General features: G+C 38.0%; 1 protein-coding gene across 1 annotated transcript in view; it reads left to right on the top strand.

Annotated features, from left to right (window-relative positions):
* Window positions 1-25815, top strand: part of LOC149138845 (uncharacterized) — a 65881-nt gene extending 40066 nt beyond the window's left edge. Inside the window, exon 2 of the mRNA XM_089446804.1 lies at window positions 25094-25815. Within this exon, the coding sequence (XP_089302930.1) occupies window positions 25094-25477 (384 nt within the window). The 3' untranslated portion in view covers window positions 25478-25815. The remainder of the gene's footprint in view (window positions 1-25093) is intronic.
* Window positions 25816-26496: the final 681 nt, after the last annotated feature.

The following is a 26496-nucleotide window of genomic DNA, read 5'->3' on the forward strand; positions in this document are numbered from 1 at the left end:
CTGTTTGGAAACCGTGCCTGAAGTTGATGACTAAAACAGGAAAAAACAAAGAAAAACAAAATGATGCCATTTGATTTGTCAGCGCCACTGTTTTAATTTTTTTGAACCAGTGTTGACAAATTATCTGTCAATTTGCTTGAATTTTCGGCGAATGATTGTAAAAAACTACTCCAAGCCATTACCCCTGAAGTCTTTATCCTGAAACTAAACTATGATAACATGATCTTTTCGAAAGACTTCTTTGAAGACTTCAGTGACAATGTAGATGGAGCAACATATTTTGCAGACATGCCAAGTCTCAAGCCATCTAGACTTGGCACCATTAGGCTTAAATTGCCTGGACTTCTCGACTTTCTTCTACATTATGTACTCTACCTTCCAGAGTAGTGGAAAAACTTGTTTTCCCTTGTTCACATTGGCCAACAAGGACACTCCATTCACATGTTTGATGGCAACTCTGAGATAAGAAAAGCATCAAACACAATTGTCATGACTAGAATAGAGGAGGAAACACTGTTGAAGTTTTAAGGAACATCAACCCGTGAACAAAACACTTATAATATTCAGTAAAATGAAGGTACATTGCCATCCAGTCTTCTATGGCATGCAATATTTGGGCATCTTGATTATTAAAATCTTCGTTAGTTGAAAATAAATGGTGTTTCTGGTTTGCCAACAAGGAAACTAAAGCAATGTGATTCTCGTATCCTAGGAAAACATAACAAGCAACCTTTTCATGACCCTATTTCTAGAGCACGTACAAAGCTTGCACTAATTCATTCTGATTTGTGTGGCCCTATGCTTGTTCCTTCTGCAAATGGAAATAAATATATAATGACTTCTATTGATGATTACACCATGATGTGTTGGGTATATTTGTTGAAAAGCAATTTAGAAGATTTTGAAACTTTCAAAAACTTTCATGCATGGATTGATAATGATGCACAATCACATATTGGTTCTCTTCGTATTGAGAATGGAAAAGAATATACTTCAAATGAATTTGAAAACTATCTTCGCCAACATGGGATTCAACATCAAACAACTGTGCCATACAATCCTCAGCAAAATGGTGTAGCTGAACAAATGGACATGTCTATTTTTTATATGGTTCGCTCAATGATGTTTTTCAAAAATGTAAAGTTGATGTTTTGGGTTGATGCAGGTCTATGTGCAATATATATCAAAAAACAGATGTCCATCTCATGCTCTCAAAAAACAAGACTCATGAAATGTAGTATGACCACATCCCTTTAGTAAGGCATCTCAGGATTGTTGGTTCCACCTGCTATGCCTTGATTCCCAAGGAACAAAGAAGCAAACTTGGTGCAAGGAGTCAAATGTATATCTTTTGGGGTACTTAGATACAATCAAAGCATATTGTGTCTACGATGAGGTAAATAAGAAGTTTATATTGTCTAGAGATGTGATTTTTCTTGAATCTTCCAACACTGACAATATTGTTGAGTGACAACTTGATCGTTTGGACAGATTCAATCATGCAAAAACATTTCATGAATTTGATAATGAGATTCCACATCTTGAAGGGGGGATCCCTATCCTAGATCAATCTATGGAATCTCCTTCTGAAGCACTCTCTCCCCCTCATGAAGTTCCAACCACTTCTTTAGATTAGGAAGACCCTTTGAGTGATGTGATTGAGAGGATTGGAAGGATAAATCTTGATGTAGCCCCATCTCAATCAACAGAGAAGCTTGGACCATCTCAAAAAGGTCCTCCAAAATGGCTCATTAAAACACTGAAAATGTTCATCCAGATGAGGTTGGAAAAGAAAAAACTAGAAGTTCTACCAAACAAATTGGAGGTGATGTAGATGATTTTGATTCAATTGATGATATGGATGTTTCTTATGATTGTGAATTAAATTTGTCTACTAATTTTGAACCAACTTACATTAAAATATTTTCTTGTCATGATGAATGAAAAGAAGCAATGCAGGAATAGTATGATGCTTTAATAAAGAATGGAACATGGAAGTTGGTGGACCCTTCATTTGCAACCTGTTGACCAATCCATATGAACTACCCCATAGCTGTACATTTTTTCACGCATGGATTTCCATCATGTCCGAGCACTTAGATGATCCACAAATTCATCATTATCAGCTACATGTACACTGGAGTTTTGTAAACCCATTATGCATTTTGTAATGTAAATGATCATAGTAAGACAAATGTATGTAACAACCTAGGTAAGTTTAATTTTCTGATGATGATTTCTATCCTAGGAGGTTTTTTGTCTTACTGATTCATGTGTGTTTCTAAACATGGATGATTGGCAAAGTTTTTCCTTCTAGCCTCACCCCAAAGCTAGAGTGGTATTTGTCGTTAGGATTTTAAACGAGTCCTAGTGTTATTTATCGAGTTTCTGTAAAAGTGATTTGTGAATAATTCTAACTATTTGGTTAGATTATTTTATTACAAGTCACTTAGTCTACTAGATCATTTTTTGTGTCGTAGAAATGGGAAATGTTAAGTGTCTATAACAAATGAGTGTTCCCCCTTCATGGGTTAGAAATGTAATATTTCATGTAAAAAAATATTTAGTGCATCCTCATAGTTAGATACCATGGCTAAATATTATAGGGCTGGAAAAATTAATAATCCCCTCGCGAGTTAACTAATTAAAAATTTCTGGCTAAAATAAATTAAAATTCTAAAGCCAGAAATTTAATTAATTTAGGTCCCAGGAAAAATTAAATTCCCCAACATTTAAAATTCGTGGGTTTTGAAGTTTTTAATTTTTGGAGGTCCCCGGCCAAGGGAATATTGAAAATTACAAGATATTTTGAACCCTTGGGCCATCGTAGTTAAAGTCAAAGTCAACTTTTTGCGACAATTAACTCAAAATAATCATTTTTGAGTTAATTAAAAGGAAAATAAAAGTGAAATTCGAATTTCCTCAAAAAATAACTTTATTTTAATGGTGATGATTAAAAGATCATTTGATCTTCATCAACGGTTGAGATTGCTTCAACAAAGATTAAGCCAACTAACCATTGGATAAGTTTTGTATAAATTAGAGGCCTCTCTCCATTATTAGGATTCAATTTTTCAATTTTGTACTTGCTCTAAGAAAGCTTTTGTAACTTTTTTTGGTTAATAAAAAAGAAAGACTTTGGGGTTTTAAACCGTGGTGTTCCTCTTTCAGATTTATGTGATAATATTGTTCTTAGTATTTTGTTGCTTTTATTTGCATTTGCTGGTTAATAGCCTTTGAGGATTGATCTATGCACAAGTATCTTGAACAGATTTATGGGTTTTTAAAATATCATTTTGATTTGATAGAAGTAGTAGACATCTCTATTTCTTGATGATTTTATGATTATATTTTATTTCTATTAATCTAACAATCAAATTTAAGTTTGCAGAAGTTATCATTCAGGATTTGGGCATTTGGGGAAATCCTCAATAGGATCAACTAACTCTCAAATCACAGAATCTAAAGAGTCCATTGTTTTAAATTTCTGAAGTCATCTTACAAAACATCTTACTTGCAGGGTTTTTTTGGGCTTGAGCTTCTTCAAAATTTCAAATTTATTTCTAAATTTGTGCAAAATTTGTTTAAATTGGGCTAATAGAGGGCTTTGATATGAAAATCTACTAAATCTGTAGAATATTATTGTAGATTTGTAAATATTAAATTTCTAGTTCATTGAGGTTTTGGGTATTTCATATTTTTTGTATATACATGTTGGGATTTTCTATCTTTCGTTTGTGCAGGAACAAATCCGAAGATTGTAGGTGATTTTTTGTGGATTCTTCCTAGCTCTAGGCCCTAGAGGGTATCTCCATTTTGTTTGCAGGTTGAAGAGACATTTCAAGGAGATCGTGAGCAAATCAAAATTTTTTAGGGCCTTGAGGCCTAGCGCTGGCCATCCCTCTTTTCATTCTCGGCCTCCCCTCAGTAACATCTCTTAGCCTCAAGCCTCCCCTCCTTCACCAAAATTTTCCATTATAAATTTTCCCCAAATTTTTTTCCAAAAAAATTCCCAAAAAAGTTTAACAATTTTTTTAACAAAATTTTCTCAAAAAATTTATGACTTGAAGGTTTTCAGTGACTTGGGCAGTGTGTCTCCAGGTGTCTTCAAGCCCCTAAGGGCCAACAGGTGCACATTTCGAAACCTTTCCTCATTTCATTTATCTTATTGAAAGCAAGGATAATACTGACATAGATTTTTAATTAGCTAAAGTATAGCAACAAATTTAATTTACATCTATGTAATCGGATTTGTCCTACAAGGGCTATGTGTCGCGAATCCGACACGATTCATACAGATTCGTGTCCGAATATCATGACACATCATGTCCGACTGGGACACGATTGAATCCGAATCGTGTTCCGATCGGACACTATGTGTCATGACTTCTGGACACGAATCTGGCAAAACAACGACCCATGCAGCTTTTTAAGAGGGCTTTCCTCATTTCTTTTTGCACATTCACTCATTTACTTTGTTGTGGGTGTTTGAGAGCAAGGAGCAAAGGATGTGGGAGCATTTTCAAGGAGATTCAAGTAACAAGTAAGTGCATTTTCTCTCTAATATTTTTGCATTTTTATTACAGTAGTTTGCAAATGCATTTCTTTTACAAATTTGTGCATTTTTTGTTTATTTTTTTACAGTATTCATGGCTCAATCAAGGGCAGCAGGGAAGGGGCAAAGGAAGGGGAAGAATGTCCCCATTGGAGATGCCCCTCCTCTCCCAATTTCATCAGAGTCTGCTGCAAGTAATGTTGAGGGAAGACTTCCTCCTCAATGTAACATTGACAAATATCCCTTGTGGAAATATGTCACAAGAGAGCAAGGGCCAAGCAACAAGGTGAAGGGAGGAGGCAATGTGAGTTGGAAATGCAGCTATTGCCACAATACTTTCACAAGCACATATTTCCGTGTGAAAGGTCATTTGTTGGCTTTACCAGGTTGTGGGATTGGAGCTTGTACAAAGGTGTCTTTATCAAAGAGGAAAGAAATGGAAAGAGAGTCTAATGTTCGTATGGAAAATGTGGTTGCAAAATAAGAAAAAGCCAATAGTGATGACCCCCTTCCATTCTTGAGGAAAGGCAGCAACAAATTCACATTTGAGAGTTCTAGTGGGGGACAAGCAACAAAAAGAAAGGCAATTTCACTTGGTCCAATGGACAAGATTTTCCAGAAGGAGAAACGAGAAGAGCTTGATCTCACCATTGCCTTTTTTTTTCTATCAAAACTTCATGTCCTTCAATGTTGCACGCTCATCTCTATTTATTGAGATGTGCCAAGCTCTAACTCAAGGGGCTCCATCAGGGTATGTGCCTCCTGGGTCACAGAAGCTTAGAACCACATTGTTGACGAAGACAAAAAAAGAGGTGGAAAAAATGTTTGAGCCGATTAAAGCATCATGGCCAACATCTGGGGTTAGCATTGTTTTTTATGGATGGACAAATCCAACACGACACCCACTCATCAACTTCATGGTGTCTTCCTTGAATGGTCTAATTTTTTTGAAAGCAGTGGATGCACTTGGACAATACAAGGATGCACAATATATGGGTGAGTTGTTTATTAAAGTTATTGAAGATGTAGGTGTTGCTTCCTGTGTGCAAATCATTACATATAATGCACCTGTTTGCAAGGTTGTTGGCATGATTGTGGAAGCTAAATATCCACAAGTGTTTTGGACACCTTGCATTGTCCATTCATTGAACTTAGCACTGAAATCTATTGCTTCTGATGTGTTTTGGAGTGGTAACATTATTGAGGATGCACGACATATCCGTAACTTTGTACAAAACCATACAAATGCCTTCACTATCTACAAGGAGTACAACAATCTATCATTGTTGAAGATTGTCGATACAAGGTTTGCCTCTTCCTTCATCATGTTGAAGAGGTTGAGGGAGGTCAAGACTGCTCTTGGGGCCATGGTTATTTAAGAGTTTTGATCTTTTTGGAGAAAGACAAATCCAGTAGCCTCTAAAAGAGTGAAGGACACAGTGTTAGATGATGCTTGGTGGGAGAGGGTAGATCTAGTTATTCAGATCACTGACCCTATCATTTCCTTACTTCGATTTGCAGATACAAACCAACCCATCCTAGGAGAGGTTTATGAGGCATGGGATTCCATGATTGAGTCTATGAGGAGCATTATTTTATAAAGTAAGTGCTCCGAGTACGAGACATCGTCAGAGGCCTTCTTCACCACTATACAGGAAATTCTTGTCAGGAGATGGGATAAGAATTGCACACCTTTACATTGTTTGGCTCACTCATTGAACCCAAAATATTGTAGCCATGAGTGGCTGAATGGTGGACCTTCCTGCAGATTCCCTCCTCACATGGATGGTGAAATCTCACAGGGGAGGAAAGATGCATTCAGGTGAGTTTTTCAGGATCGAGCATCTCTTGATGAGGTGGAGGATGCCTTTGCAGAGTTTTCCACTAGCACTGATAGATTTGTAGGATATGATTTGATTAAAGACAGGGGGACTAAGAAGCCCTATCCTTGGTGGGCAAATTATGCGGCAACAAGTCCTCCTCTACAACAGTTAACCATGAGGCTCCTCTCTCAGGGGACTTCATCCTCTTGTCTTGAGAGGAATTGGAGCACACATGGGAATTTGTATAGTGTCAAGAAGAGAAGGCTTGAGCAGTCCAGGGCAGAGACAATGGTGTATTTGCACACTAACCTTCGTCTTATTTACAAGCAGAGGGATGAGTGGTTGAAGGGAAAGACAAAGATGTAGGATGTCTTTCCTGATGATATGGGTCTAGACAACAATGTTGAGTTGGCATTGGCCAACTTGGATCTCAATGATCTAGTGCTAGAGCCTGTCAGATTTGATGATGGTGATATTGTAGAGGGGTCATCCTCCACACCAATAGATGCAAAGATGACTTTGGATACAAAGGAGGAGGATGCAGCAGAGGAGAGCAGTGGTACTAGTGACCATGATGATCAGGACAATGATGTTGATTTTGATGATGACTATGAGGATTGATGACTCATGAGTCATGAGCTACCTACTACCTTGAGGCTTGTATACTTGTAGTTGTTTTGTATTTGCTATTTAATATTTCTATTTGCCATTGGCATTGCACTACCTATGTAACACATTTTGATTATGATGACTTAATGAGAAAACTATAGTTGTCAGTATCTTTATCTTACTATCTTGTCTTTCTCCTATTGGATCATTGATGAATTGAATATGTATTATGAATCATGATTTATCATTTATGCCACAATCGTATTCGTATGTACTATGTACTATGCATAATGTTACTTTGTAAACAGTAAAACTTACATGTAGATGAAGATCTATATTTGAAATCAATGAATTTGTATCATGAATGAGAATTTGTGTAAGAAATATCTAATTTTTAATATATATATATATATATATATATTTTAATAAAATAATATATAACTATCCGAACATGTCCTGTTCTGGGGGGTCAACGTGTCCATATCCGATACTTGAATCCCCGTATCCGTCAAATCCCGAATCCACGTGTCAGGTGACTTAGATTTACTTCTTTTACTGCTATACATTGCGAAAAGAGAGGTTACCTTCAGTAACTTTTGCATGCTTAATTGATAAATTTTTGAACATTGTTTCACTGTTGTTCAGTAATTTATTTATGAGTTTTTAGATCAAATGCATTGGTAGATCAGAAATAGTTAAACTCATAAATTTTCTGAATTTTATTCATTAACTTGTCATGTGAATTTATCGTTGTCATACATAGAAAAATCTGAATATTGTATGGTTTTAGGACTGTTGGTTTAGAATATATTGCTGGTATTAACATTTGATTTAAGAGCAGATTACTAGACTAATATTTCAGTGATGCAATATGAGTTTAAACACTTGGTTTAATCTCTTAAATACATTTGTTTTTACATGCTCATGCAATTTGGACTAATCTAGTTTTACTTATGCATTTAATGTTTTTGATTGAGCACCTCATGCAAATAGATTTTATGAATTTAAAGTGTTTTTTTCCAGCATTATACATTCCAATTCTATTGTACATTTCAATAATTACTTGTGCAGATTTTACATTTCACATTGCTGGTATAAGTGCTTGTTTTCACATTGAGACCATTTTTCCAAGCCTTAAATTAAATAACATTTAAGAAATGTTTCATAAATAATTTTAAGCCCTCATTTAACTAAAATTAACCAAGTCCCTTCATTTCACATAGCTTTTAAGTTTTGCATTTGGATATGAGACAGTCGAGTCTTTCAATAGCAGTTTCTCATCCATTACTTGACTTTATTTCCTTCGCAAGATAGTTTACTCCACAAGGCACTGGTATCATTTTCATCAAATCAAATCGAATCCTTCGGAATCTTGCGCAATTCAAACAAGTATTGGTTGTTTAACTGTGTCCCCCAAACTAGTTGGTTCCCAACTAGTTTTCATTCATCCCATTCCTATAGGGTCTACCCCCCTTAGTCTGCTATAGGGAGACAACTCAAACAGAGTGATTGGGGATTAGTGTGACAGCCCCCGATCTAAGCCGTTGTCGCAGTGCCTAGACATTCTGTGCGACAACACAACCAAACCAATTGGTTGCAAGTGGGTCTTCAAGAACAAGTATAAATAAGACCATTCGCTTGACAAGCATAAAGCAAGACTCGTAGCAGTGTTACTTGGGAGTGGGAGCGAAAGCGAGGAGTGGGAGCGAAAACGGGAGCGGGAGCGACATTTTCAGAAGCTCTCGGTTTGGGAGCGAATCCCAGAGCGTTTTATATATATATATATATATATATTTTTTTTTTTTATATATTTTATATTTTGATACATATATGTCAACAAAAACATGTAGAATAATGAATTAGATACAACAATCATCTAGAAGTTATAATCTTCATCAACCACGTCCACAAGTTAGTAACATAGTAACATACAACATGTTGAGTCTCGTGATTCATCAATCTTAAGTTTCAAGCTTTCAAAATTCAATATATAACATTTATCATCATTGATCACCAAAGTTGTACTTGTAAGCTAAGTGTAACCATTACAACAAATAATATTTAACATGAAATGAAATGATATGAAATGAAACAACTTTCAACTTTCATAAAGCATCTTATTCATAATTCATTACTGATGAGTTATAATTGCCAACTTCAAATTTAAATTGTCATATATTGTTTAAAAAAATATCATAATAAATATGAAAGAGTCAATAGTTATAAAAGCTACTAGAAACTAGAAAAGAGAAGTAAATCTATTATCTATTTCTTATGCTTGGGCCTCTTGCCACCACGAGAAATGTCTAATTTTTTAGTCTTGTTGGAAAATCAGGATCTTTGTCATTAATATCACCCTCTAAGCATTAATATCTAGAGGTATCTTTGTCATTACCTCTATATCTGTATATGGATTTTTGTCATTAATATCACCCTCTAAGCATTAACATAAGATAGAAAAAGCATAGCATGTCAAGTCAAGATTTTGTTTGAGTGATGCGTACATTTTTAGGAGGGTCATGATAGAGGAGTTTGACAACCAATGTCACTAACATCAAGGTACATAGAGGGATTGGTGCTCTTGATTAAATACGAGTTCCATACCCTAATACATGACAAAATTCAATGGAAACATTGCAATTCCCCAATCTTGAAATCCCCAAAAACTGATAAGTTTGCTGGATTTTGAATGAAATCTAAAATTCTACTTTCTCCATATGAAATCCAATGAGGCCGTAACCACTCTCAAACATCCTGAGTCATTTCATGGTAATTTTAAAAATTTTAAGTAAAAGGATGAAAATGATCCTTTTACTTTAAGAATTTAACATTACCATGAATAGCATATCAATACTAGGGCCTAGACTTGATCATTAAGCTGCCCCACTCAAAAATGATTTGTTTTTTTAAAAAAAAAATTGCATTTCAAACGTTACTACAAAAAAAAATGCAGAAAAGGCAAAACGCTCCCAAAAAGGCAAGGAGCGAAATTTAGAGAGCGCGCTCCCGACCCGCTCCCGCCTGGAGCGCGGATTGGGAGCAGGATCGGGGTGGGGGGAGGGGCTCCTCCGCAACACTGACTCGCAGCAAAAGGAATTTTGCATAGGAAGGATTTAAATTTGTGAACTAAGTTTAATCCCTTGTTGGCCCAACGTACAAGCTTTTCTTCATGTGCACAATTGATGGGAAGCCAAGTGTAGAAGATGTTAGGTGTATTGGGGAGCAAACTGCCAACGAATCTCAATCACAATCCCATGCAATGACACCTCTAACACGCTGTGGGACCAGTTTGACTTGTCACTTGGAACTTTGACTTGCTTATTTGACATTTGGGTGGTGGGCTTGACATGGTTGCCATATCACCATTGATTCTCCACTTAATTTCAATGTCAAATTTGGACTTATTTTGACTTTGGAAAAATTTATAAAATTTTTCTCACTTTTCACCACTAACATTAGAAAAAGTGGATTTTGGGGGATGATAAGTCATTTTTTGACCCGCAAAGTGGGTATTAGGATAATGTTGGGCCTCTGAGAATGAATTTCCAATTATTAATTTTTTTGAATTTTTTCTTCACTTTTCGCCACTAACATTAGAATAAGTGGATTTTTAGGGGTGATAAGTCGCTTTTTGACTCTCAAAGAGGATTTTAAGATAATGTTGAGCGGCTAAGGATGAATTTTGAGTAGTCACATGCCCCAGACATTTCCTTGGATTATTTATTTACATCATTACATAGAAATTAATTAAAAAGGTTTCGTTTTGCAGAATTTTTTTAGCTATTAAAAAATCCTACTTAGAACTAGTCAAATTCCGCAGAATTTTAGAGATGAACTAGCATAGTAATATACATTGACCTTGTTGACCACTCTGTGTCAATGACCCCATAGCAGTACACCCCCTTTTTCGCAAAAGGGATCTATCGTGTTTGCGCCTTTCAGATTTTATCATCAGTCAACAGTTTTGTAAAGATGTCAACCCATTCTGCATATGTATAATGTAAATAATCCTAGTATGACCATGTCTATAGGGGACAACCTAGGTAAACCTATTGTTTTGGTGACGATTTCCATTCTAGAAAGTTTTTTGTCTCACTGATTCATCTGTCTCTCTAGACACAAATGATTGGCAAAGTTTTTCCTTCAACCCTCACCTCAAAGCTAGGTGGATTTTGTTGTCAAAATATTAGGCGAGTCCTAGTGTTTTAGATCAAGTCTTTGTAAAAGTGATTTGGGAATAATTTTAGCTAATTGGCTAAATTATTTTACTTGGTTTACTATATTATATTTTTTGTGTCACAAAAATGGGTAAATGTTGAGGGTCTATAACAAATGGGTTTTCCCCCTTCATGTATTAAAATGTAAAATCGTCATGTAAAAAATATTTAGTGTATGGCCCCTCATAATTAGACACCATGGTTAAATATTATAGGGTTGAAAAAATTATTAATCCCCTCACAAGTCAATTAATTATATTTTCTGACAAAATTAAATTAAAATCATAATCCCAAAATTTAATTAATTTTTTGTTCTAGTTAAAACTAAAATCTCTAAAGGTAAAATGTGTGGGTTTTAAAGAAATTAATTTTTGGAGGCTTCCGACGAAGGGAATATTGAAAATTTCAAGAGATTTTGAACCCTTGGGCCTTGGTAGTTAAGTCAAAGTCAGTTTTTGGGGAAATTAACTCCAAATAATTATTTTTGAGTTAAATTAAAAAAGAATTAAATGAAAAATTCGAAATTCCTCAAAAAATAAAATAATTTCGACGGAGGAGATTAAAAGATAATTAAATCTTTTTCAACAGTCGAGATTACTTTGACGGGGATCAAGCGAACTAGCCGTTGGAGAATTTATCTATAAATTAGAGGTCAGTGTCAATCTATTCTATTCAATCTTTGAATCGTGCACTAAGTTTTCGGAGCTCTCTTGTAATATTTCTAGAATATAATGCAAAAGTCTTTGGGGTTTCGATTGATGGTGGTGTTCCTCTTCTTGAATTTATGGTAACATTGTTTCAAGTTTTTCTGTTGAATATTGTTTGAAAATTGTCAATCAATAACTCTTGTGTAATAATCTGTGCACAGGTATTTGGTTCAGTTTATTGGATCTAGGGTAACAATTTTAATTTGATTGAATTAATAGATATCTCTAGTTCTTGAAAATTATATTGTTGTTTTATTTCTCTACTTGATTTGATAGTTGGATCTAGTGTGTGCAGAAGATCATTCGAATTTTAATTGAGCATTTGGGGATAGTCCTTAGTTGGACCAGCCGACTCTCAAAGTTTGCTTGATTGAAGCCTCGAGATTTATCTAACGATTTATTTTTCTATAGGGTGTTTCTTGGCTAGTACCTAAAATTTTAAAAAAATATTTATCTTCAAAATAGTGTTAAAAAGTTAGATCTAGTTATCAGGAGCTTGAAATTTTTAGATCTGGGAGTGGAGTCGGACTCATACTTCTCAGATTTGATAAATCTGTAATTTTTTTTTTCACAAGAACGACTATGGATTATATTAGTTGGTTGGCCTAATTGCCAGAATTCTGATTACAATGGGAGTTGTCTAGGTCCAAATAGAACCGACCTCCTGAAGTATTGAAGGGTTTGTATTCCTCTTCCAGCTCTTTTTAGGTTCTACAATGGAGTTGATTTCTGTAATTTGCCCAAGCTTGAAAATGCAAACAAACTGATTTAGAATCAGGCTATAAAACATCGCTGCTGAAATGTTTATGGAATTGGGTCCCAAGTTTCTTCCCCGTCCCTTATCATTGCCCCGGCGGAGAGAAGAACGACCTTATTTGTTTCACGATCTGCTTCTTTATTATTTTCTCTTAGTACATGAAAGTATTTCAGGTTTTGGAACAACGTTCCTAAACTTTTAATTCTTTGAATCTCCCTTGCTAATCTTAAGTCCCGGGGGGCAGTATTGGTCACCATGAGCTATATGATCACTTGAGAGTCCCCTAGAATGATTGCCTCCTTGATTTCCAGACTCAATAGTAGCTTGAGACCTTGATAAAGGGCCAATGCTTCCGCTTGTATGCTGGAATTGAACCCCAGCCCCCAGGCAAAGCTATGGATCAGAGTGCCTTCCGTGCTATTAACCGTTCCTCCTGCCCCAGCCTTGCCAGGATTTCCTTTTGCTGCCCCATCGAAAAAGAGAGAATGAACCTTATGGTTGGAGATCCAGTCTCGAAACTCTTCCTTATTTATCCCCCTTACTTGCCATTCCTCAAAAGGAATAATGCTTCTGTTGGCTTGACGGAATTGAAGGTTTAAGGAAGTCCCCCAAATAATGTCGAGTTGACTAAGATTCGAATCGTCTTTATGATCCTCTAGGCATTCTTTTAGCTGGATTTTTATCTTAGCCACTACCACTTTGGCATCGTGCTGGGTATTTCTGAATATTCTGCTGTTCCGCTCTAGCCAGATTTGCCAACAGCAAATTTTGAGGAGGGAAGACCAGGCGGCCTTTATCACTTTATTTTTAGAAGGGGGAGCTGGATATCTATTCTGCCAGTTAGTGAAGAGTTCGGATATGGAGGCAGGCAGTTCGAAATTTGGATTCCAATGCTCCATCAGTTCTCTCCAGACCTGCTCTGAAAATTTGCATTTTAATACCAGATGGGTGACACATTCCTCCTTCTCTCTGCACAACGAGCATCTAGACGGGCCATAGATGCCACGCCTCTGCAGGTTCTCGTCGGTGAGTATTTTACCGTGACAAAGAAGCCAATTGAACATATCGATCTTGGGCAGCGATGGAATGTCCCAAACTGTTTTCCACGGGGCCGGGTCAGGAGGAACATACGGGATTGCAGCAAGATTCGAGTAGCCACACGACACAGTATAACTCGCAGCTAAAGAGCCCCAACCTCGTCTGTCTCTCCTGCGAATGTGTGAAGGGGCAGCTTTGTTTAACAAGTCGCAAAGATGACTGACGTCCTGAAGAAGTTTCGCCGGTGGATCGAGGAAGTTCCAGCCAACCCAACGCGTCCCTTCCCACTTAGAGATGTCCCAGAGAGTGTGTTTACCTGTATTTGTGATCCAGTCACGCAACTTCTTCATGGAATGACAGTCCCCAATCGGATCGCGATCCATTATGCGATCTGACCATATGTTGATTTTTTTCCCATTTCCAGGGATCCAATAGGCCTTGGAACGGATCAGAGGGGCAGCTTTAGAGCTGAGTCTGGCGAATGAAGAGGTGCCTTGGGGAAGAGGCCCGTCCAGACATCTTGACCTCTCGCCTGTGAAGTATTTCCTCCAGAGCGCTAGCTGAGCCCAACCAGGCTGGGGCGCTATGATTTTCCAAAGTAGCTTAGCTCCCATGGCGATGTTTTGAAGGGGAAGCTTCTTGAAGTTTAGGCCTCCCTCCATCTAAGGTTTGAGGATTATCTCCATGTTGACCAGGGGGAATTTCCTCTCGTTTTGTTTACCTCCCTTCCAAAAGAAATTTCGAATGTGCTGGTCCATTTTCTGAAAGATGCCGACAGGAGCTAGAAGCATAGAGAACTGGAATAAAGGGAGACTGCAGAGAACAAATTTGATTAGGACTGTCTTGCCTGCAATGTTTAACCAATTATAGCCCCATGCCTGAAATTTGACCTTGAATTTTTCTAGCTGAGGTATCCAGTCCCTGCTATAGGCACTCTTGAGGAAGATAGGCATTCCTAAATACTTAAATGAGGTCCATACAACAGAGGCATCAAATCCTAAACATCTGGCAATGGAGTTGAGCATAGGGGGCGAGGTATTCCAGTTGTATATGTGACACTTTCCTTTATTAAGACAACTTCCAGACATCATGCCAAACTCATCCATAGCCTCTTTGAATCTGGTGGCTGAGTGGATTGAAGCAGCCCCAAGAAGCAGTGTATCGTCTGCAAACAGGGCATGATTTATGTTCTGAACTCCTCTTGCAATGCAAATCCCTGGAATCTCCTGTTCTTGCATTTTTTTGTTTAAGTGAAAGCTGAGAACTGAGGCTTGGATAACAAACAACAGAGGAGACAGGGGGCAGCCCTGCCTTAATCCTTTTGTAGCTTTAAAGAAACCTGCAGCTCTGCCATTAATTAAGGGGGCTATCCATGGCTCCGAGATGCAAGCCCGGATCCATTTTATAAAGCTCTCTCCGAATCCAATTTTTTTTAAAACATTCAACAGAAAGCTATGCCTAACACGATCAAATGCATTTGCTAAATCCAGTTTGATGGCCATACCTCTTTCCTTGCGCTGGTGACTGGATAGGATTGCCTCTTGAACTAGAATGAAGTTATCCACCAGCTGTCTTCCATGGATGAAGCCCCCTTGATTCTCAGGAATGATTTTAGGGAGGATGTGTTTCAGCCTGCTAGTAATGATTTTGGTGATCAGTTTGTAGCCAATATTACAAAGAGAGATGGGGCGAAATCTGTTGAACGAATTGGCGCCCTTCTCCTTAGGAATAAGTGCAAGGAACGAGGAGTTTGTGCTTCCTCCAATTTTCTGGCAATCTTGCGATTTTTGTATCATTTTAAGGAGATCTTTTCCCACAATGTGCCAGCAGGATTGAAGAAATCTGGCAGAGAAACCGTCAAGTCTTGGGGCTTTATCAGGGTCCATGGCAAAGAGAGCAGCTTTGACCTCATCCATGGTGACTTTAGCTTCTAGCTGGAGGTTCATATGAGCTGAGATTGAAGAGGGGACCCCGTCCAGCAGACAAGAATTCTGAGATCCATTTGCCTCTTCGCTGTACAGTTTTTGGAAATGGCGAAAGGCTGCTTGCTTGATGTCTATAAAGTCTTTGTGGGTCACGACTTCTTCTTTGATTTCTGCTATATAGTTGAAGCTTTTCCTGGCTTGAGATTTTTTGTGGAAATATGAGGTGTTTTTGTCTCCTGATTTGAGCCATAGGCAGCGAGATTTGATCCTCCAGGCTTCCTCTTCGTTCAAACAGGCTTTGTGATCTTGCTGTTGAAGATGGGCCTCTTTGTCAAGAATTTCTTTAGAGATGTGGGCCTCTTCCAAGATCTGGTGGTGGGCATCTAGCATGCATTGGATCTTTTTCCTTTCAATAGCTGGATTAGGAAGAGATTTGGCCCAACGTTTTAGGGCAGATTTCACTCTTCTGAGTTTTTCTTCCCAGATATAGAATGGAGAGCCATTGACTAGCTGAGACCAACTTTGCTTGACAATCTGCAGGAAGCTGGGTTCCTTGATCCAAAGAGGGCTGAATTTGAAGGGGATGGGACCAAGATCCGTGAGGGTTCGGAGGATTAGCTTGATGGGGTTATGGTCAGAGGTGCTACAGGGAAGGATATGCATGCTGGCATCTAAACCAAACAGAAGGAAGGAACTTTGCACAAAAAATCTATCTAGCCTTGCTGCAATATGCCCAGGCCCTATTCTTTTATTTGACCACGTGTACTTACCTGAAACAGGCTTGATATCTAGCAGATCCCAGTCTTGGAGAAGATCTTCTGCCCATTCCCTTGCCGGGTCTCGCACAATGGTTCCTCCACGCTTTTCTGTAGAGTGCAGCGTGAGATTTAGGTCTCCTGCAATGATGATGTTTTCTAGAATGCCCAGATCCGCTTGGTTTCTTAATGAATCCCAGCAAGACTTTTTTTCTCCAACGCTGACCGGCACATAAACGTTGAAGAGGCAAAAGGTTTCTTTAGTAACTAAATGTTGCATCTTCAACATCAACCAGTGGGTGGTTGAAGTTTCAGATATTAGCGAGAACATGCTATCATTCCATAGAGATCCCAGCCCTCCAGAGGCTCCTCGGGCTGAGACAGCAGCTGCTTTGCTCTTATTCCATAGTTTTCTACTTAGGTGAAGGAGGCCGGAATCCTCCATCTTGGTCTCCTGGAGGAGTATGTCCGGGGCTTCTATTCTTATTAAATTTCTTATTTCCTCTTCTTTGATTTTGCTTCCCATACGCCTGTAGTTCCAGGAGATGATTTTCATTATTTACCTTTGCTTTGGTGGGCTCCCTTGGAGCCCTGATGCTGGTTTCTAGCCATCTTTGGTTTTTTTGCTAACAGCTTCTCCAATGTAGGTTGGCTGCCCTGCAACTTGTCCTTATACGTTTCATGCTCCCTTTTCTCCCGATCTGTTTTGCGCCCTCTTGTAGATCTCCTTACAGAGGCTTGGGAGTCTCCTATTTCTCCTTCCTCCTCTGAGTCTTCTGATTCTTGGTCCTCTTCCTCAACTTCTTCTGGGGTTCCTTTTGAGCTTTCTGTTACGCCTGAGTCTTTGGAGGGATTGGGCTGGCCGCCTTTCTTTGGAGTGACTGATTTCTGGGCCTTGACTTCATGGGGGTCCTCTGGTTGAGAGTTGAGGGGATCAAACCTGTTTTCTAGGGCAGTCTTGGGTTGGGTCTGCTGAGCAGGGCCTTGATGAGGATTTCCATTAGATCCTCCCACCTTCTGAGCTTTGAGAGAATTTTTAGTTCACTTGACTTGGTTCCAGCCGTCCTCCTTCCCTTGCACGGATTCAATATTGGACGGTCAGCTTCTGGAGAAATGGCCATAAACATGGCATTTCCGGCATTTAAAGGGTAGCTGTTCGTAGTCTAGTTTCTGCATGTGTGTCCAGCTTCCAACCTTGATTTTAATAGCCTCTAGAAGTCCCTCCTCCAGATCCACCTCCACGCAGATCCTGGCACAATCATATTGATTCTTGTTATTTGCCCGATCTATAAATTTCCCCAGGGCATTTCCTATGTGCATCAATGAGTCCCAGTTCCAGCAATGCACTGGAAGATTTGGCAGCTTGACCCACACTGGGACAGCTTTGGGTACATCCACTGCCGGATCAAAGTCCGAAGTCCATTTGTTCAGGTACAGACCCTGGGGGCCCATGAAGTAGGGGCCGTTTTGAAAGATCAGGTCTTTGTCGTCCTTTGAGGTAAACTCGAAGAGGAAGAATCCTCTCCCCAAGAAGTAAGAGGTCACACTTTCTTGGGTCAACGACGCCCAATTTCTTTTGACCCAGTTCTCTGTGGATTTGGGGGAAGGCCATAGTCCGGTGAACTGGCTGACAAGAGCTCTCTCGGACAAGGACAATGCTACCTGGATCGGGGTTTCCGGAGGGAGGGAGATCTCAGGAATATCGTCCAGTTTCTTGACAAATTTCACAGCTTCGACATTCTTCTTCTTAGGGAGACCTTCCAGGAGACGATTGAAGGCCTCAGCTGTAGAGGACGGAGGGGGGGGAGGGGAGAACACCGCCTGGGGAGTGCCCAACACCTCCATGGTCCCAAGCAGCTTGCCAAGCTCGATCCGGGCCTGCTCAAGCCTTCAATGAACCGGCCGACCGCATGGCAAACGGAGAGTAACGAGCAAGCCCTCCCGCAGAGCGCAGAACGACGGAGTGCGGGCTTGCGCGCAGCCTGTGGGACGCGCAGAAAGCGGATCTGGGCAGGGCCGAGGGCGATCAGAGCAGCAGCGCAGAGCAAGAGCCTGTAAATCTGTGTAGTCTGATAAATCTGTAATTTTAATTGTATAAATATTTAGAATTTTTAGATTGGATTTTCTAATTTGGGGTTTTAATTTCAGATTTTATGTATTTGTATGGGGTTTTTGTCTCTTGTTTGTGCAGATATAGATCTGAAGGTTTTTAATGAGATTTTTCAATATCTAAGACAAATCTAGGCCTTGGAGAGCAATATCTTGTCTCAGAAAACAATTTGTTTGCAGGGAAGAAATTAGATCTGGGTTTTTCATATAAAATTTCGGACAAATCAATAAACTTTTGGCCAAAGATTTCTGAATTTTTTTTTTTAAATCCAAGGGACTAACCCCTTTTTGAGCCCTCCATCCTCTGCTCGAAATCTTTCTTTTCTCTCTGCCAAATCGCAGTCCTCTCTTGCTGCATCTTTTCTTCTCCCCATTCTCCTCTCTGTTTGCATAGCCCTCACATTTTTGCTTTTTTTCTCTGTGTATTTTGTTCTTCCCATTCCTACGTTCTCCTCCCATCTTCCTTGCATCCTCTTCTCAACTTGCAGATCCTTCTCCCTCTTCCATCTACCCCCACAACTCTCTCTTTCCTGCAGCCTTTTCCCCCTCGCTCTTCCTATCCACGACCTTAGCTCGTCCTCTCTGCGTTTCCTTTCTCCCTTCGTCATCAGTTCCCATCTTCGTTGCTCATCCTCTCTGCGTTTCCTTTCTCCCTTCATGCTCAGTGCCCATCTTTGTTGATCGTTCCATCTCTCCATTCCCTCGCTACTCGATCTAGTGAGCATCCCTTCCTTGCTACCTGCATGAGCTCCTCCAGTGTCCCTTCTTTGCTGCCTGCGTGAGCTCCTCCTCCTCGCAGCCCTCGCTCTTCCTTGCTACTCCCTCCAACTTGCATACAACGTTACCCATCCCTTACCCTTGACCGAGCCTTTTCAACTTGGTTTATTTTTTATTTTTTTAGGGTTAGCTTCAAAACAAACAATAAAGAAATCCAAAATTTTTGCTTCATTCGAATTTCATTTCGAATTTTTGGTTTGACCTTATAAATTTTTTAAACTTAATAACATTTGATTTACCTTTTTTTTAAGTGGCCTTTGGCCCATAAAAAATTTTAAATTTTAAATTTTTTCCACATTAGATTTATTTTGCCCCTTTCAAAAAATTTTAATTCACAAACATTATTACATTTAACTTTGAAGGATTTTTAAAAGTGACATAAATTTGATTTAAAAGTCTAAGTCCTTTTGAGTTTATGTGAGAAGGGTTTTTGGGCCCACAAACTTAAAAAAAAAAATTGTGGTAAAAATTTAAGTTTTTTCTACAGTCAAATTAACTTAATTTTTTAATATCTCTAAAGTTTGACTATAGAAAAAAATAAATATTTTTTGGATTGGAGTTACTTAAGAAAATCATTTTAATTCTGGAATTGCTTGAAGTGTTTATTTGATTAGCATTTAAATTTCATGGTTTTTCATGGTAATTAATTTTTGAAATTTAAGTGCTTAAGCCTTTTGCATGCTAAGTTTCATGATCATTGGCATTGGATTTTAAATATTTTTAATTGCTCTAAGTGTGGGTTTATTTACTTGAAATATTGGATATTTCTTGCATATTTAGTTTGGAATTTTTCAAGTAATTGTGATCTACATTTTTTATTGAATACTCTATCGTGGACTTGTGGAAAATTGCATATCTTTTGTTTCCTAAATTGAATATTTTGAGTATCTACATAATTGGCATTATCTTGAGGGTGATCTTGAAGAATTGTGAAGAAGTTTTTGTTCTCTTTGAGCTATAATTGGAAAGAATCTAGATAAATTGAAGTGATAAGTTTGTGATTTAATTTCATATTGGGCACTAAACTGTGATATCATTGCTGAGCCGAATCTTTTAAGAGGTTTATCTTTTAGTCACTGTAATGTGAAGTGAATATTTTGGTAATCAAGGCTTTGGCATATAACTCAGAAATAAATCTTGACATAAGCGCTTTCAATCTTTGATATAGTTTCATCTCGCTCCATCGTCTAATCATCTCGTGCATTTGCCTATTAAGTTAGTTTTGCATAATTAAAATTTATTTCCAAGCATAAGCTTGGTTGATAGAAAGATAGGTACCCATTCATCTTTGCTTGAGAACCCTAGTTTTAATTGTACTTAAACGATGACCTTGCAGTTGTCAGAGCCACAACCCTCTGTAGCGCTGGAGGCATCGAGTACGTTATACTTTTAGGAGAGGTATCGTTAATCACACCTTAGTATGCTTCACCTTATCTTCTCTTTGCCACTTACTACGAAATCAAGCTCGATATAGAAAGGATTGAAGGGATTAAACTTAGGATAGGCATTTGTAAAATTAATCAAGATTCTTGCATCTCACATTAGTTTTAGAAACTGTATTTCATATAAGATAGTTATTCATCCAAAAATGCATATAAGATAGTTATTCATCCAAGCAACAGTTGCTCATCAATTACTTGGTCCTAAATTTCCTAGTAAGATAGTTGACTCCATAAAGCACTGATATCAATCGCCTAAATCTAATTGAATCCTATAAGTCTTGCTAAATCTAAAACAAGTACTTGGTCGCTTAACTATGTCTCTTGAACTGGTTGGTTCCCAACTAGTTCTCCATTCCATTTTTGTAGGGTCTACCCCCCTTAGTATGCTCTTGGGAGACAACTTAAACAAAGAGATTGGAAATCAGGGTGAAAACCCCCAATCTGAGCCGTTGTCGCGGTGCCTAGACATTTTGTGCGACAACAAACCGTAGACACTAAGATGGACTTAAGGCACGATCTTCAAGCCGTCACCCGGGCTTTGGGATATGTGGTGAGTGAAAAAACCTAGAAAAATTTTCGCCTCTAAAAAGTGGGAATAATTAACCAAGTAAACAAAACATTCCAAGGTGTATTCGCTTTTTAATCAAGTCTCAACATCTTAGGTCTGTTACATAGCTTTATTCATCATGCTAGTGACATTTTTACAATATCCCCACAGGGATGCAGAATTCAAAGACTTAAGAAGAAAGAAGGAGAAAAGGGCTTAAAAGTTCTGATGAAATATGGAACTCTGTGAGTGCAGGAATGCTTTGAAATATCCTCGGGCATGGAGTCTTGAAGTGCAATTTTAGTGGTCAACAGTACCAAGATATCTATCATAAAATGATGATTACACACTTCCGAAATTAACCCTTAACCAGGGCAACAATTATAGATAACAGGCCGGCTTCTTGTAATGAAGAATGCTTTCTTGGTTGCCTAATATCGGCCTTCTCTCAGAACTAAAACTGTATATATATAAAAGACATATTTCCTATCCCTTCAACCACAATTGCTTGGATGCTTCAGGAATAACATACAATCATTGTTTTGAATGTCACAGAGAGAAGAACTTGGAACTTCAAATAGCAATGCATGGACTTTTATAGAGGCAAATCATACCTTGAGTCCTCCTTATCTTCTTCGAGTCACAATAGATAGATGTTATATACTCAAATTGCCCTTTAAGCCATCTTCTCAAATGCCTTCGCACAATTTGCATAACAAAGACCTCAGATTTGGGTCCTTGGATCATCCACAGAGAGAGAGAGAGAGCTCGGATGCTATCTTCAGATTTGTCACAGCTTTCATAGCTTTACCATAGATAATTTGCGTGGAGAGTTAAAGTCTTAGGTCTGCACTGAATTACATAAAGTCCCTTAGAGTAACTTATGGACCAAGAGTCGGATCTTCTCCAAAGACTTAGGTTTTGAGTGAGGAGCATGTCACAGAGCAAGGGAGATCCGATTTGATCGTTACAGACTTGGACAATACAGATTTCCACAGACCTTTTGTTGGAGATGGCACATGATTCATTAAACACATTTCAGGTTCTTCTGAAGATCATTCTTCATTGAAGGCGTATATTTGAAGTTGGATCAGACAGGCCTAGGATCTCTTCTCAACTTCGCATCGAATGTATTTCACATGCCACCGATCTGAGCCACAGAGCTCACATAAGGTCTGCAAATTTCAGAAATCTCAATCTAGGCATTCTTGACCTTCAAATCAATTTCGGTTTTGAGAAACAGATCATCTGTAGAGTTTATAGCTTGGATCATGGAGGACACCTTGCATTTAGTATCACTATAGAATTCAGATTATACAGAGGCTGTGATCATAGTTTCAATACAACTCGAATATAAAAAAAGCCTCAGGAAGTTCGCATGGAGCTACAGGAAACTCGCATAGGATAATATACGTATCTTTCTCAGAAAATTAATGATTCACTGTCTTTTAAGGTAAGTGGACCCTTGATTTAGCCTTGGCCCTCCTATTTACTTTGGTCTGGTTACAAAGACAACAAAGGCTCGAACTTCCATAGTAAGGTTTATAACTTCAGAATTTATCCTCAGACCTTTTGACCATACATTCTTTAATTTGGCTTGATCTTTGTGATTAAATTGAACTTCAAACTGCTCTCTAATGCCCCCCCAGCTCTGATACCATGTTGATTTTACTAGGGAAATGCTTAGAACAAATTTCCCACATGGATAACAATTATTAGCATTAGCATTCTACATCATCAAAATAAAGTACTAATAAAAATTCATTCATAACCATGAAAGAACAGAGAAAATTGCAGTAGAATTAACCACAAAACCATGAGACAAGAAACACAGAAATTAGGGCTGAGGCCAGGGAAAAACCCATAAATATTTTCTTATGCGAGAGTTCCAGATTCATCAATACATCAGAATTAACCATACGAAGATAATAACCAAACCATCAACCAAGAACATGATCAAGTACCATGACAAAATACAGATTCCTGGAATTTCGGCCAACTGAAATTTCGGCATCCTGTAGTTTCACTGGATCAGAGATAGATGAGATAAGTTCATGTGCAAATGAGGAGAGATAATCTTCTTTATAAAGCCTTTTAAGAGGGGGTTGAATAGGTGCCTCTTAGGGGCCCAGCTGACTGACCTAAAGAGACTATTAACTAACTATTTAATGAGCCTTATTCAATGAAGGTGGCATCATACATTAATAAAGTATTTAAATAAGGTGGTTAGGGCAGGACACTAACAAAATGTGTGGATGGGAAGAAACCTTTCTACTTGTTCCAATACCAATGGTGTTGAATGGTATGCAACTGCATCTTTATATAAATACGGAAGATGAACAAGTTAGTATCATATTTTTGGATATATATATATATATATATATTCTAAGTTATTGCTCTTATCAGTGGGAATTTATATAAATACAGAAGATGAACAAGTTAGTATCATATATATATATATTAATTAATATTCTAAGTTATTACTCTTATCAGTGGGAACCTCAAGTTGAGGAGGAAGCATGCTTAACATCAATGCTTCCATGCAGTCGAAGACACATTGTATTGATTTTATCCCTCATTCCTTTGAGTCTCCACTTCTCCCTCTCCTCCATGTCAACTATTCACTTCTCATGATTTTCACATTACCCATGTTGGTATTCTGTGAGGCAAAGAACAGGAGCAACCATCATGAGTGTGATATTATTGCTTTGTACTCTTTCAATCTGTTTATTTTGTTTCTTTGAAGTATCTATTGTAGTAATTCCTCCGGTCATCTTTTTTGCTTGTGGATAGTAATACTTGGCCATTTTCAGCTTTTTTTCCCAGCAACGTGTCCTTGGAAATTATTGAGTTATAGTACCTGATTAACCCCTTACATGAGCATCTCGTAGTCTGAGTTCTCGTAGTCTGAGTTTGGTTTCGTTGGATAGGTTTCTAGTTACAAAAATAATGTTTTCTGCAAAACTGAAAAAGATCTGCTGATTTTATTGACGACATGTTTTTCAGTTTTCTTTTATCAGTTAGATTCTAGGAGCCATAACTTTAGTTTTTACTAATCCACATTACTAGATATTTTTTTTTGTAGTTTTCCAAGATATTTGGTTCTTAGAAAGTGGAATTCTAGTTGGTGATCAATTGCCATTATTAACACCAGCTCTGTCTTATGCAATACTAGATGCTTATTCCACGCAAGAAGTTGGAATTATGTTTTTACCTGCTTCTATGCATTTATCCCAGATATCTTGTTTTGAGGTTCCAGAGGATATTAAACACCTTGACTTTTGGTGATTATACATTTTTCGGAAAACAAAGTGATTCTTTTATTTATCATTATGGTACTACTTTAGGGAGAGACGGTAAATTATAATTTTGTGTACACTGGTAACAGATCGTCAATATATGCTTCATACAGAGAAATTAGATAAAACTTGTATATAATCACTTGAAAACAATCATTTGTCTGCAAGTGCATATTGTAGTATATGCTCATCATATCAACAACAGAAAACATGTATAGCAATGTTACATCAGCAAAGAGAGCAACTATGCTTTCACCTTCCCTCTATTTGGAAGCTGATACATAAGTCATATTAGTTTACTCTCTTGCTTTTGAACTGCTATAATAACAGAGATTATCTGTGAATTTGTAATAATCCTTCTAATGCATTACGACTGGAAAGCAATCACCAAGATTCTATCGAAGTATGTGCTGATATTTGATGTATGTATTACATCTTTGACATATATTCCATATAAAGCCGTTCTCTTCAAAATTCTGGGGAAGCATATTATAAGCACAGCCAATGGACTAATTTGTACTGGCTTCTTGTAGGTTGTCATGGCACTGAAAGCATCAGGCGGTGAATCTGCAGTTTTACATACCTTGCAGAGAGCCCGGGAGTTATATAACAATAGAATGCAAGTGAATCTTGCTGCTGATCAACTTGCATCATTATTTGCGGAGTGTGCAATTGCTGAAGCATCACCTAGTGCAGCTCCTCCAGGACCAACATTTCATCATGGTCATTTTAATGCAGGATCTCTGGTAGAAAACTCAAGTGAAGCCTCCATATTAGCAGAAAATGGGAGGATGCAAGTTGTAATGGATGCTTTTGCAGATGGTAGCAGTTTTATTTGCTTGCGATGCGGGGGACTTGTGAGCAACACACGCAAGGATGAACACATTGCATATTGGTGCTCCAATGCTCCTCCTTGACTTGGATTCAGAGATATATCTATCTTTTCGAGGTCCATTAACTACGTGGTCTTCCAGTATGTACTATCTATCTACTATCTATCACCAGGTGAAGGATAGCACTTTTGGAAGAGTTAAGTGGAGTAATTATTAATGTGGAATAAATCGTAACGTAGGGAAAAGGAATAATGAGTTCTCCGGAGATTTTCTCGATTTGATGTTGGAGGGCAGGAATTATAGAAAGTCTGCCAACTTTTATCTATCCAATGACCGAATCTATTATTTAGTCTATTACTGTGGTCTATTCTTGTATTAATGTATGATTTTTGTTGCTAAACGAAAAGGAGATTTGGTGTGTATAGAGCATACAAACTAGCAATCTGACCTCGCTGTCTCATAATGGGCCTAATTGGATTAGGAAAATCCACTCTGATTAACATAACATGGTTGCTAAAATGATTTACTAGTGAAGGGCATACTTCAAAATTTCAGTTTGTTTGGGCTAAGATACTTTCTTTTTTTCTTGCATTTAGATAATGTCATTATAAATCTAAGGTGCTTTTCATTGCGAGAAAATATGAATGGCCAATGTTTCTAAAAAGAGTCGAGGGAGTCTAATTAGGAGTATGAGCCCCTTCCAAGGTGTGATTTTATTTTGGAATTGCACATCAGCTAAGATTACCATTATAGATGTTCTAGGTGGCCTTCTTTGAGTCACTGTGTTGATTCCCAAGTTTTGGCTGGCATTCCTCAAGTTATTGGGTTGATTTTGAAGTTTTTATGGTTCATGAGCATGAGGGAATTAATTTTGAAAAAGTTGCGGAGAAGGAAAACATTGAAATGTATTACCTTCACATCACTCAAATTTTATATGAAAATGTAAAACTTAAAACATCAAAGGTTTAACCATTGAACAGCAATTATGATTGACTCATCAAGAGTCATGTCTCATAAATGACAAGGCTATAAAGCTTCTCAAGTACAAATTCCAAAATCAAAGGTTTAACCATTGAACAACAATTATGATTGATTCATAAGAG

Source organism: Pinus tabuliformis, chromosome X, assembly GCF_031772625.1.
Source record: "Pinus tabuliformis cultivar Carrire ecotype Pingquan chromosome X, CPIR1, whole genome shotgun sequence".
Lineage (NCBI taxonomy): Eukaryota > Viridiplantae > Streptophyta > Pinopsida > Pinales > Pinaceae > Pinus > Pinus tabuliformis.